The sequence below is a fragment of the Gekko japonicus genome, unplaced genomic scaffold (genome assembly GCF_001447785.1).
Source record: "Gekko japonicus isolate JY-2015 unplaced genomic scaffold, Gekko_japonicus_V1.1 scaffold1447, whole genome shotgun sequence".
Lineage (NCBI taxonomy): Eukaryota > Metazoa > Chordata > Lepidosauria > Squamata > Gekkonidae > Gekko > Gekko japonicus.
The window spans coordinates 435,044-448,935 of NW_015176015.1; the positions used below are offsets into that span (position 1 = coordinate 435,044).

Genomic DNA, 13,892 nt, shown 5'->3' on the forward strand with positions numbered 1-13,892 from the left:
TGTTCCTCTAGCTTTGGGCCAGGGCTGAAAAGGCTTTGGCCCTGGTTGCAGATAGCTGGATGGCCTTTAAGCCAGGGATCACCAGCAAGTTGTTACCATCTGAGAAAAGCACCCTTTGAGGGACCTATCAGGAGAGATGGCCCCTCAGATACGTTGGTCCCAGACCGTTTAGAGCTTTAAAGGTCAATACCATAACCCTGAATTTGATCTGGTATTCAACTGGGAGCCAGTGCAGCTGGTGGACCACAGCTTGAATATTTGCTGTCATCAGTGTCCCCATAAGTACCCACACCACTGCATTCTTGACCAGTTGGTGTTTCCAGGTCAACCTCAAGGGTAGCCTACACAGAGCGAGTCAACAGTAGTCTTAAATGCAGACCTGTGTTTATCTTACACAAGCTTGATGTTTTCTTGTCTCCTTTTTAGCAAGAAATCAAAGGACTGATAGAGGTAGTGTGAGTGAGTGACTGATATTCTGTCCATGGACATTCACATCTTAACTCCATTATGGGCCCAAGTGAAAAAAAATTGTCAGGCTACTGTCTCAGGCTTGATTCTGGATGTGGATGGCCCCCCTTGATGTGTCCTCATCTCATCGCCTGTCTGTCTGTCTGTCTCGCTCTCTTTCTTGCCAGCAGGAAGAGGCCATGGATGCTCAGCCCAGGCCTGGCAGCGCAGAGAAAGTGGCCTCTTTCCAGCACCTGCCTTGCACCAGCCCTGGCAACCCCGTCTTCTCCTGCATGCTGAACGCGGCCACGCTCACCACCAACACTTGCCTGACCAGGCCCCAGCTGCTGCTGTATAAAACAACCTCCAGCGACTACGGGGCTGTGCCCCCCACCACACCAATGGTCCCCTGTCGGTATTACCCAAAGGATAACTCCTTAACAGATCACTTATTTGCTTGTGGCAAGACAGAGTATAACTGTATTAACACGGCCCTGGAAAAAAGCAAAGTATATGACCATCCTGATATTCTCAACCTTTTATGAAAGGCCCGGTGCGTTCTGAGTTGTTGGCTGACACAATAAAGCTATTCAAAGTCAAAAAAAAAGAATTACATATGCCTGTTGAAGAACTGGATAGTGAATTCTGTCTCTTTACTTATTTATTAAATTGGACTTTCCTATACAGTAGGGCTCAGGACGGGTCACAACATTTAAAATCAACATCACAAGTAAATATAACTTAAGTAAAAATCAACAATCCCAAAAGTCACAACTGTCATAATATTCATTCCTCACTAGATGGCACAATAAAAGGCAGTTCAGGAGATGGTCCAAAGTGGGAAGCTGTCACTCATCCTTGACCATGTACCTGGTGGCTCTTTCTTGAAGGCCCTGTGAAATTGTTTCAAGTCTCACAGGGCCTGGATCTCATTGGACAGAGCATTCTACCGGGTAAAGAGTGTTCCTCTAGCTTTGGGCCAGGGCTGAAAAGGCTTTGGCCCTGGTTGCAGATAGCTGGATGGCCTTTAAGCCAGGGATCACCAGCAAGTTGTTACCATCTGAGAAAAGCACCCTTTGAGGGACCTATCAGGAGAGATGGCCCCTCAGATACGTTGGTCCCAGACCGTTTAGAGCTTTAAAGGTCAATACCATAATCCTGAATTTGATCTGGTATTCAACTGGGAGCCAGTGCAGCTGGTGGACCACAGCTTGAATATTTGCTGCCATCAGTGTCCCCATAAGTACCCACACCACTGCATTCTTGACCAGTTGGTGTTTCCAGGTCAACCTCAAGGGTAGCCTACACAGAGCGAGTCAACAGTAGTCTTAAATGCAGACCTGTGTTTATCTTACACAAGCTTGATGTTTTCTTGTCTCCTTTTTAGCAAGAAGTCAAAGGGCTGATAGTGTGAGTGAGTGACTGATATTCTGTTCATGGACATTCATATCTTAACTCCATTATGGGCCCAAGTGAAAAAAAATTGTCAGGCTACTGTCTCAGGCTTGATTCTCCATTTTGTGCAATGGGGATAGCAATCATTTAACTGTGGGAGAGAGAGAAGAAAAAGAAGTAATTTTATAATACACATTCTAACATGAGTGGTCAGATTGTGGCTTGGTAATGAGCTCTCAAGTAGCTCAGGAAGTAGACTGTTCAATATGGAGACTTGCCATTGTCTTATTTTCACCCTGGCTTATTTTCTCCAACTTTGTTGTGGCATACAGAGAACCATATAATCAACATTTCTGTTTACCTAGGCTTTTGATTAAGGGGTTGATTTTTAAAAACATTGTTTTATAATCTTTCTTTCAAACCTGAGAAATGTTCAAGACTCATTTTATGCTGCTCTGCATTTTTTTGTTTTTAAATGTTTTGGCTGTTTTTTTAATGCCTGCTATTAGTTAATGTTTTTGTGATATTTATGTTTTTATTGTGTTTTACTTTGTAAGCTGCCTTAGGCAGATTCCCAGGAGAGGTGCATATAAATTTTCCAAATAGATAAGCAACTGTCCATGATATCCTGATGATCCAGGGAGATAAGAAAGAGATATGGAAATAGGGGCAAACAGAAAGAGCCAGCAGAAGACAAGCAGCCATCCTGGGAGTTCTGTGGGGTTGTAGGAGGTTCTGGGACAAGGACCAATGTTGGTATGAATTTTGGCTCTCAATTATATGTGTGCTTTTTGGATCACCCACCCCTGCCGGAAAGAAAAAAAATAAGTTCCCAAGTGGCTCATTATCCCCTAGCTAGGGCTGTTCTTTCCCCTGCCCAACATTATGTAAAGTGGATAACATTGTGTTGGATCCTGTGACCTCCTTCCCCTAAAATGACAAGGCTTGCTCTAGAAGAAACTTTGCTCTGTATAATGAAGGAGAAATACTCCTCAGCATATAGGAGTTGTAATGATTCTAAAAGGTAAAGGTTCCCTTGCTCGAAAGCCAGTCGAATCCGACTCTAGGGTTGCGGTGCTCATCTCCGTTTCAAAGCCGAAGAGCCAGCGCTGTCCGAAGACGTTTCCGTGGTCATGTGGCCTGCATGACTAAACACCAAGGCGCATGGAACGCTGTTACCTTCCCACTGAAGTGGTACCTATTTATCTACTTGCAATTTCTTGCTGTCGAACTGCTAGGTTGGCAGGAGCTGGAACTAGAGATGGGAGCTCACTCCGTCATGGGCACACTTGGGTCTCGAACTGCTGAACTACCGACCTTCCGCAGCCTGCAGTATGTCCTGTATTAATTATCACAAGAGCAACACCCAAAGCAAATAAGACAGTAGTGTTTATATTACATGCTGGTCAGGGTAGCGAAGAGGTCTAGGCCAAAGGACTCCTTCCTAATATTGTGTAGTACTGTAAGCCCAGAGAGCACCTACCTCGAGCTGAGAGTTTCTTGGTGTTTATTATCTTGGCAGCATACTCTTGTCCCGATAACACCTTCACACACCTCCTGACAATTGAGAAAGCTCCTCTGGAGGAGAGAAAGGGGGAAAAATTTGAAAAATTTATGCTGAAGAAAGCCACATAGCACTTTCTAATATGTTAAAAAGTGGGAAGGTTCAGAATGAATGCATTTAGTGACCCTTTCTGCACCCCATGTTCACTGCAGTGTTCTCCAAGCAATTCTACATTAAAATTGAGTTCAGCCTTCTTTTTATTCTGGGTCCCCCCCCCCCTTCTGCATTACATTACCTCCCTTCCAATAATCCCTCTAAGCTATGGAGCCTTGTGAGCAAAAATTCTACTTTGTGAGCGACTGGCATTAAAGTTGTGAGCGAGTGATTTGGCTCCTGCATAAATTAGTGTGCTCTGGAGCCACCCTTCCTAAGCAAGGACAAAAATGTGTGAGCCGGAGGCTTAAAAAAACTGAGCTAGCTCACACTAACTCAGCTTAGAGGGAACACTGCTCCCTTCAGTGGTTAGCCCAGTTTCAACCTGCTGTTGCCCCGGGTTATTTGGATGCTGTTTTGCAATGGACTTAAATTGCCTCGACTTGAACACTGAGAAAATCCAGAGTAGCAGGCAAATGCAAAAAGGACCAGTGTGACTATATGGCCTGTGAAATTCCACACAAAGGACTGGGGGCGGGCAAGAGGGGTTGCAGGTCATTCCCATCTCATTTCTCTCATGGGTACAGCTTCCCCCCCCCCATCTCCCTTGCTGCACCATCTCCTCCCCATTCCATAAAAAGGTAAAGGTTCCCTTGCTCGAAAGCCAGTCGAATCCGACTCTAGGGTTGCAGTGCTCATCTCTGTTTCAAAGCCAAAGAGCCAACGCTGTCCGAAGACGTTTCCGTGGTCATGTGGCTGGCATGACTAAACACCAAGGCGCACGGAACACTGTTACCTTCCCACCGAAGTGGTCCCTATTTATCTACTTGCAATTTCTTGCTTTCGAACTGCTAGGTCGGCAAGAGCCCCATTCCATAGCCAACACTTTGCTTCAACTCTACCTTCAACATAATGCCTCCCTCAAACTGGAGTCAAGTGTTTATTAATCACTTTGATTCATATTAACAAAGAGATGGAGCCATCAGGAGAACTGGTTACTATAGAGATAAGATGCACTTCCCACCCATCCCAAAAGAAACTCAGAGCAGCACACTGTGAGAGCCGCCCGTTTTATGCACGTAATAACCCCCTGAGGTGCACGAGGCAAGCCACTGCCTCTCAGCCTAGAGCTTCTTGTAGGGTTGTCATGTGAACCCAATCTGCTTCATGTCTGAGTGGGAATTTGAATCTGAATATCCCACATTCTCTAGCCCAATGTTTTGAGGATGAAGTGTGAAATAATAAGTGTTTTGACTGGAAACATAAGGTGTATCTCTCAAACGGAAATGGTCAGGATTAGATACAGCCAGAGAAGGATTCCCACTTGAAAGGACATTTGCAGGAGAAACAGCAGTAGGAGTGCAAGCGAGAAAAAGGTCCTATAACAGAAAGTGACAGTTTGTTTCCTTTAGTCAAACATTTGGTATGTTCCTCTTCCAATTTTTCACAGCCTTTTCCTGAACGGTGACTTTTTTCCATTGGTGGAAAGCATTAAGAACCTTCTGTCTCATCAAGTGTTCCTAGAACAAATGGTATCATTTGCCAATACTAGTGCATTTTAATGAAGGAAAGATAAACATCAGTGTGATTTTTGTATAAGCCTCCCTTTTTATTGTTGAACTTGCTACAGAATTTTCTGCTCTGCTGCTTAGCCACAGTAAACACTGGACATCTGATCTGACTAGGTTATAGACTGAACCAACAGCTACCACTGTTGTATGAACTCAGAGCTTTTTAAAAAACAAACAAACCCAATACTGAATTATGGCCCCTGCCACACGGGGGAGAAAATGTGTGGCCAAAGTGCGACTTTTGGAAGCCGCACCAAAATAGACACGCTGCGGCGGGATCACATGGATCCCCTGAGCCGCAGCGCCATTGCTCCCCGGCACGATCAGATGCCGGGGAGGAAGCCACAGTCAGAGACCGAGGCAGCCGGCTGTGCATGCGTGTGCATGCGCAGTTCGGCCAGGAGCTGGGGATGCGCCGGTAGAAGGATGCGCTGGCGATCCCACGGCCGCGCTTGCCGCAGCCGTTCAGGTAAGACCACCTCTGTCAGTGGTTCTTTTTTGCTGCGGGTTTTCGGGGGTAGGGACGGATTGGGGACAGGTGCACGCCGCTTCCAAGATGTTGCGGTGAGATCGCGCCTGTTTGCTGTGCCCCCGATCCGTCCCTCTCCCGGGCCAAAACCCTCCGTGTGACTGGGACCTATGTAAATCTATCTATGTATCTAATTCTTAACAGTCCCCTCTCCATGTGAATACTTATTTCCACAAACTGGGGCACACTAGGGCACACTCTCCCCCAACAGTTTTTCTACAGATTCAGGGAATTCTATGGGTCTGTGAAAAAAATCCAAAAACTAAAAAAAAACACCTTGGAGAGGGTTGAATTCCCCCCAATACCTTTTGAAATGGCTGCCGCAGGGATATACTCCAGGCCCCGCCATATTGACAGTGAGAGATAGACTGACTGATAGCCAGAAAGACAGAAGCAGACACAAAGAGAGATGATGAGTGGGGGAAGAGGGCAGAAAACAAAAGCAGAACTGGAGCTGGGATTGGGGAGGATTCCTCCTGCAGTATGAATGGCTAAATAGCAGGCAGGGTGGGTTAAAAAGGCAGGGGGAGGGGGCAGGACACTTTCCAGGCCTATTTTGGAGCCAGGCCTGGGACTAGAATTGCCTGCTCCAGGTTGGGAAATTCCTGTAGATTCTGTGGTGCAGAGTTTGGGGAGGGGAGAGGCCTCAGCTGGATATAATGCCACAGAGGCCACCCATTTTCTCCAGGGAGACAGATCTCTGTTGTTTGGAGTTCAGTTGTCATTCTGGGGGTCCCACCTGGAGGCTGGCAAACCTAGCCCTAGCAGTACCCTCTGGGTGACTTGATATCACCTGACTTGCAAGATTCAACTAGGCCTGGCTGCTGCTCAACAGCAGCCACCCTATGAAAGTCAGTGTAGTATAATGGTCAGAGATTCAGAGTAGGGTTTGCAAGACCCAGGTTTAGATCCCCATCTTGCTGTGAAAACTCACTGGGTGGTTTTGGACTAGTCACATACTCTCAGCCTAACCTACCTCATAGGGTTGTTGTGTGGATAAAAAGGAGGAGTGAATAATGTACACTGCTTTAGTCCCCACTGTGGAGAAAGACCATTGTTTTCCTCAGTAGAAGCTGCAGGGGGAAAGGAGACAGAAAGCTGAAGACAGAGGGGTAGATAAAGGTAGGTTTGTCTGTTGGGTGGGAAGGAGATAGGGATGCCAACTCCAGGTTGGGAAATTCCTAGAAATTTGAGAGGTGGAGCCTGGGGCTGGTGGGGATTGAGGCAAGGAGGGACTTCAGACAGATAAAATGCCCTAGATGCCACCCAGGTAAAGAAATGTTACTGGAGCATATGAGAGACTTTCAGAAGTAAATCAGCTTGTATTTCAGAGATCATGAAAAACAATGGTTAGCTTTAAAGGAAATGGGTATGCCACAACATCTGACTGTTTTGATGTGCAATCTATACTCCAGACAAAAGGCCACTGTTAGGACAGAATATGGAGAAACAGAATGGTTTCCGATTGGCAAAGGTGTCAAACAAGAATGTCTTTTATCTCCCTATCTCTTAAACCTGTATGCAGAACACATCATAAGGAAAGCTGGATCAGATTTAGATGAAGGTGGAGTGAAAATTGGTGGAAGGAACATTAACAATTTGAGATACACAAATGACACCACATTTCTGGTGGAAAACAGTGAAGACTTGAAATGGCTACTGATGAAGGTTAAAGCAGAAAGCTCCTAAGCAGGATTACAGCTGAAAATCAAGAAAACAAAAGTAATGACTACCGGGGAATTATGCAACTTTAAGGTTGATGAAGAAGAAACTGAAATTTGTTCAAGATTTTCTATCCCTTGGCTCCATCATCAACCCAAAGGGAAACTGCAACCAAGAAATCAGGAGGAGACTGAGACTGGGAAGGGCAGCCTTAATAGAGCTAGAAAAGATTTAAGGGATGCCACTATGGTGACCAGAAACAAGTGAATTCATGCCTTAGTATTCCCTGTTACAAAGTATGGGTGTGAAAGTTGAACAATTAAGAAAGTTAACTGGAAGAAGGTAGATTCCTTTGAAATGTGGTGTTGGAGGAGAGTTTTACGGATACCATGGACTGCCAAAAAAGACAAATAAGTGGGTTTTAGACCAAATCAAGCCTGAACTCTCCCTGGAAGATAAAATGACTAAACTGAGGCTATCATACTTTGGCCACATTATTAGAAGACAAGAGTCACAGGAAAAGACAATTTTTAAAAATTATTAATTACATTTCTAACCCGCCCTCCCGCCGAAGCGGCTCAGGGCGGCTTACATAGCATTTTAAAACCAGCATACAATTTTAAAACCAGAAAAATACAACATAAAATACAATTCCATAAAATTCCAATAAAATTCCAATAAAATTCCAATAAATACAATTAAACTATTTAAATACAACGGCATCATATAATACAGTGCAAGTGTGGCATGACCGATAGAATCAATTATTACTGGAACGCCGGACAAAACAGCTCTATTTTCACGGCTCTGTGGAATTGCTGGAGGTCCTGCAGAGCCCTGATCTCACTAGGGAGCTCGTTCCAGAGCATTGGTGCCACCAGGGAGAACGCCCTGGTCCTAGTTGCCACCAGCCTGGTGTCCCTTGGCCCAGGGGGGGCCAGGCAGTTTTGTGTTCCAGATTGCAGTGCTCTCTGGGGAACATACGAGAAAGGGCAGTCTCTCAGGTAGGCAGGCCCCTGGCCATTAAGGGATTTAATGGTCAAAACCAGCACCTTGAAGCAAATCTGGAACATTATTGGTAGCCAGTGCAACAACTTTAGCACAGGCTGGATGTACTCCCGCATAGGGAGGCCATCAACAGCCTGGTCGCAGCGTTTTGCACCAGCTGCAGCTTCCGGAGTTGCCCCAAGGGCAGCCCCATGTAGAGAGTAGTCCAACCTCGAGGTGACCATAGCATGGATCACTGAGGCCAGATCATTGCGTTCAAGGAAGGGGGCCAAGTGCCTAATCAGCCAGAGATGGTAAAAGGCTGTCTTGGCAGTGGCTGCTACCTGGGCCTCCATTGTCTTGGAAGCATCCAGGAGCACTCCCAGGCACCAACGGTGCCCCACTGAAGGCCGGAAGTAGGGTGCCTAACTGAGCCACTCCGATTCAGGCATAGGACCTCCGTCTTCATCAGATTCAATTTCAGTCGGCTCAGCCTAAGCCGTCCCTCCACATCCTGCAACGCCCAGTCCAGATCTTCCGGGGTAGAGCCAGACTGACCGCCCAACAACAGATAGAGCTGGGTGTCATCAGCATATTGGTGACACCCTAGCCCATGCCTCCAGGCAATTGGGGCAAAGAGGCGCATATAGATGTTAAATAGCATTGGGGAGAGCACTGCCCCTTGGGGCACTCCACAAACTAGTGGGTGCCTTTGGGACAGCTTCTCCCCAAGTGCCACATTTTGTTCCTGACCCTGGAGAAAGGAGACAAGCCATTGCAAGGCCAGCCCCCGAATCCCCACATTGGTGAGACAGTGGGTGAGCAGCTGATGACTGACCATGTCGAACGCTGCCAACAGATCCAACAACAGCAGCACCGCTCTCCCGCCCCAATCCAGATGCCTCTGGAGGTCATCCGTGAGGGCGACCAGTGCTGTCTCCGTCCCGTGACCTGGGCGGAAGCCAGACTGGAAGGGATCCAGTGTGGAAGTGTCATCCAGAAAGCTCTGCAACTGTATCGCCACCACCCTCTCTATTAATTTGCCCAAATAGGGCAAATTGGAGACTGGCCGATAGTTGACCAATTCAGCCGGGTCCAAGGATGGATTTTTTAAGAGAGGGCAGACCATCGCTTCCTTGAGAGCCCCTGGGAACAAACCCTCAGAGAGGGACCTGTTGATAATGTCCCGAAGGGTGCCTCAAAACCCCTCATGGTCAGCTTTAATTAGCCAGGAGGGGAACGGATCAAGGCTGCATATGGTTGGGCATACCGTTGAGATCAGTCTGTCTACTTCCTCTAGACTGAGTGGACCAAAATAATCCACAATGGGACCAGAAGACGTGCATGGAGCCTCGAGTTCACTCACTGTCTCAAATGTGGCCGGGAGTTTGCGGCGGAGAAGCAAGACTTTATCTGCAAAATAGCTTGCAAAAGCCTCACAGCCTATGTCCAATTCCCTAGTATTTTGTCTGCTCTGCAGCAGGGTAGTTAAGGATGCTCTTGACACCTTGTCGCGAACCCGCTGGCCACTGTCTCTCTAGCTGTCTGAGCCTTCGTTTCATCAGCCTCAGCTCCTGGGTATACCAAGGAGCTAGCTTTGAGCAAGGGCGCAGAGGGCATCTGGGAGCGATCTTGTCAATGGCTGCTGAGAGTCAGCTATGCCAGTCCTCGACCAGCTCATCCAACGAGCTGTCAGGGGGCAACAGATCCTGAAGAGCCATCTGAAGCTGCAATGGGTCCATTTGGCTCTGCGGTCAAGCCAAAATCCACTCGCCATCCAAACAGGGTTGAGGTGACAAATTCACTCGGGCCCTCAGGGCATGGTGGTCCGACCATGGAACTGCTGTCGCAGTAATCCTGTCCACTGTAACCCCCACTGCGAAGATCAAATCAAGCATGTGACCAGCCTGATGAGTGGAGGCTGTTACAAATTGGGAGAGTCCCAGCGCCACCATGGACGATGCCAGGTCCACCACCTGAGAGGAGGCCGCATCATCGGCATGAACGTTGAAATCACCCAAGACTAACAGCCCAGCCCAACACGGCCTCCACCAGAGATGGCAGGCTGTCCACCGGTGCAGTGGGCAGACGGTACACTAGCCAGACAGCCAAACTCTCCCAGGCTTCCCACACAAAGCCGGCGCACTCCATGCCTGTGATCCTTGCTGTTGGGAGCACCCTGAAGGAGTAAGCCTCCTGAATGAATAGAACCACTCCTTCCCCCGCCCCATAGTCCGAGATTGGTGAAGGACTGAGAACCCAGGAGGGAGAGGGCGTCCGTCTCCCCATTTCGTACCCAAGTCTTGGTCATGCACACCAGGTCCACATCCTGCTCCGGCAGGAAGTCCCGCAGGACTGAGGTCTTATTATTTATGGACCTGGCGTTGCACAGCACTAATGTCGGAGAGGAGTTTTTTATCTTTGCCCTGCTACCTGCCACCTTTGGGATGGGACACAGGCTGGAAGGTGGCCGAGCTTCTCCATTTCTCTGCCCCCTTCCATCCATCTCCGCCTGGTCCCACCGCTATACCTTCCCCTCCCCAGGAGCACTGGAATTCCCTGCCCGGCCATTTCTACACCCAGTGATCTTCATCGGCCGCACTCGACTCGAGCCACAGATTCACCAGTTTAGTTGGCAGGTATCAAGGCCTACTGCGTACTGTTACTGCGTACTGCAATAATGCTAGGAAAAGTAGAAGGCAGCAGAAAAAGCGGAAGACCCAAGATGAGATGGATTAACTCAATAAAAGAAGTCATGGCTGAGGTTTGCAAGACCTAAGAATGGCTGCTAAAGAAAGCACATTTTAGAGAAGCGACTTGATGGCACTTAACACACACACACACATGGAAATGTGAATATTTTTCTTTCTTTATTTTGTATCTTAGACAAAATAAATCAAAATGTTATTGTTAAGCCCAGTGCTGGTAAAATGTTCCATAGATTTTGCAGTTGTGGAGGGACAGAAGGCCTTCCACTTTGCATCACACTGTGAGCCTAACTGTTGTGACCATTCTAATCCTCCCCACTTTTTCTTTGGTGGAGCTGCTGCTTTTTAAAAAGCCCGCACTGAAGCGTTTCATAGAATTATTAGGCTAGAATACTGTGCATTAGCCAGACAGCTTGAGATAGCATTACTGTATGAAGGAGCAAGTCTGTGGAAACAAACACTTTAAACCTTGCCTGAGAATATCCATGATGTTTTCCAAGCAGCAGAGGTAAGCTCAGTGGAATGTGCCTCCTGGGGGGTGGCCCCAGGGGGGGGGGGGGGCATGACATTCAAAGCATGACAGCTTTTTAGATGCCAAGACTCCACTGGTCCCTGAATGTATCATTAAACTTTAAGTTAAAAAACTGAAGTTATGCTCCATTTTCTCCTTTGAGTGATCAGAAAACCAAAACAGCATCTTCTTCTGCCTTGAACCAAGCAGGTACACTTATCTACAGAGAGTAGTGAGGTCCCTATCTCTAAAACAACTTGGTTTTTGATTATCAGAGCCTCATGAAGTGTGCTTTGCTTTGTAGCACAAGGAAAGAGCTGCAAATGAACATAATGCAGGAATTACCTCTCATTGATACTTAGAGGAGGGGGGGAAATTGGGTATTTATTTATTTATTTATTTAAATTCTATAGGCAGTCCTGCTCACTCCATTTGCCAATCTTCTAGCTCGTTGTGCTCTAGGGTTGCTATCTCCCTGATGTGGGTAGTGGGGTGACCATAGAATTTTTGGCTAAATGCTAGAGCAGGAGTGTCGAACTCATTTCTTATGAGGGCCGAATTTGACATACATTGGACTTTATCCGCCTGGGCCATGTGTGTCATAAAATGTAATGCCAGGTAGCAGAGATATATAAATATAAATGGTCTGAGCCTAGGACCCAGGGGAAGAACATGAAACAGCTGAGCATTGGAAGCATCTCTCTCCCGCCCAGGCCTACTTGGCGTGTCAGTGGCTCTCCAGGATCTGGTGGGGGGGTTTACAGGGTGGTTTGAGATAATAATTTTGGGTGTCCTTCTCAGCATTTGTTCTGCAATTATTTCTTTGGAGCTCCACATTAGGACGGTGTGTGTGTTAAAGCTAATATTTCTCTGCAAAACTGGAGTCCCTTGAGTTTGTACAACTCTATATTTTAACCCTGGCTGGTCCCAAACCTCCCTCCCCCCCACACACTTAAAAATATAAGCTACAAATATAAATGGTCTCAGTCTAGGACTCACAGGAAGAACATGAAATGGCTGAGCATTGCAAGCTTCTCCCTCCACCCCTGGTCTACTCAGTGGCAATGGCTCTCCAGGGTCTTGGGGAGGGGGGGTTAAAGGGTGGTTTGAGATAATAATTTGGGTGTCCTCTTCAGCACTTTTTCTGCTATTATTCCATTGGAGCTCCACATTAGCAGGGTGTGTGTGTGTGTGTTAAAACTAGTCTTTCTCTGCAAAACGGGAGACCCTTGAGTTTGCAAAACTCTATATTTTAACCCTGGCTTGTCCCAAACCTTCCCCTCCACACACCCTTAAAACATGCCTGCCTAAACTGGAAAGGTGGAGGGATTATGGGATTTTGCAATGCCAGTTTTAAAATAAAAAAGAAGCACAAATATCACAGCAGAAGGACCAGCCCCCCCTCCCCCGCTCCTACCTGTGATGAGGACTACGAAGGCTTGGAGTGGTGGCTGGGAAGTTTGGCAGCCCCGCCCTGAGCTGTCTGCTCAGAGGCTGCCCTATCCTCTGCTTCCTGCTCTCAGAGGCAGCCCCACCGTTGGCTTTTTATACTTCCACAAAACTCAAGCTGAGAACAGTGAGGTTGGGCAGGCAAGGGGGGAGAGAAGAGACCACCACTCCCGGGTGAGATTAAAAGCCTGGATGAGCCAGTTCCGGCCCATGGACTGCAGGTTTGACACCCCTGTGCTAGAGCATAACCTGCATGACATGCCTAGCATGATGATGTCACTTCCAGGTGATGTCATCATGGCACACATGAAGATCCAGGGGAGTGGGCTGGAGCCCCCTGCTGGCAGAAAATAAGGACTTAACAACCCTATTGTGCCCACAAATATTTAATGGTAGGTCAAAACAATGTAAAGCATATTACAGTACTCTAACTACAAGGTTACAAAACCATCGATTATCATTCCAGGGTCAGCTGAGTCTAAGAAATTAGAGAGCTTGTGAACCAAATGCAGCCGATAGAAGGCACTCTTGGCCACTATACCAACCTGCTTTTCAAACAGCAAAGCTGGGCCTATTCTTCACCCAGTTTATAAATGCAAACTTCATTCACCACAAGTCTACCCATATTATATAGGTAAGGTTATACCCATTACCTGGAATGGGCTTCTTTCATGAAATAAAGTTCCTACTCAGGATTCTGGGGTGATGATTAAAATAAATGCCACAATGTTAACAGGAGAAGGAACAAACCACTTTTCAGACATTATGGGATTTAGACGTATATTGGCCTCATATTTCGAATATACAGAGATACTATACCTCTGGTGTGATATTGTACATATTCTTGTTATGATTATATCTAATTCTGAACAATAGATACATTTTTCTAATACTGTCAAAGAAGCACCAGGAGGAAGGAAGGAAGGACGCCAGAAAGTAAGGAAGGAAGGAATGAATGATGGAGGGAAGGAAGACA

At 47.0% G+C, this 13,892-nt stretch overlaps 1 protein-coding gene across 1 annotated transcript in view; it reads right to left on the reverse strand.

Moving 5' to 3' along the window:
• The window catches only part of CAMK2A (calcium/calmodulin-dependent protein kinase II alpha), a 186,853-nt gene that overhangs the window by 154,445 nt on the left and 18,516 nt on the right, over positions 1-13,892 (reverse strand). Inside the window, exon 2 of the mRNA XM_015426573.1 lies at positions 3,326-3,420. Coding sequence (XP_015282059.1) covers positions 3,326-3,420 — 95 coding nt within the window. The remainder of the gene's footprint in view (positions 1-3,325; positions 3,421-13,892) is intronic.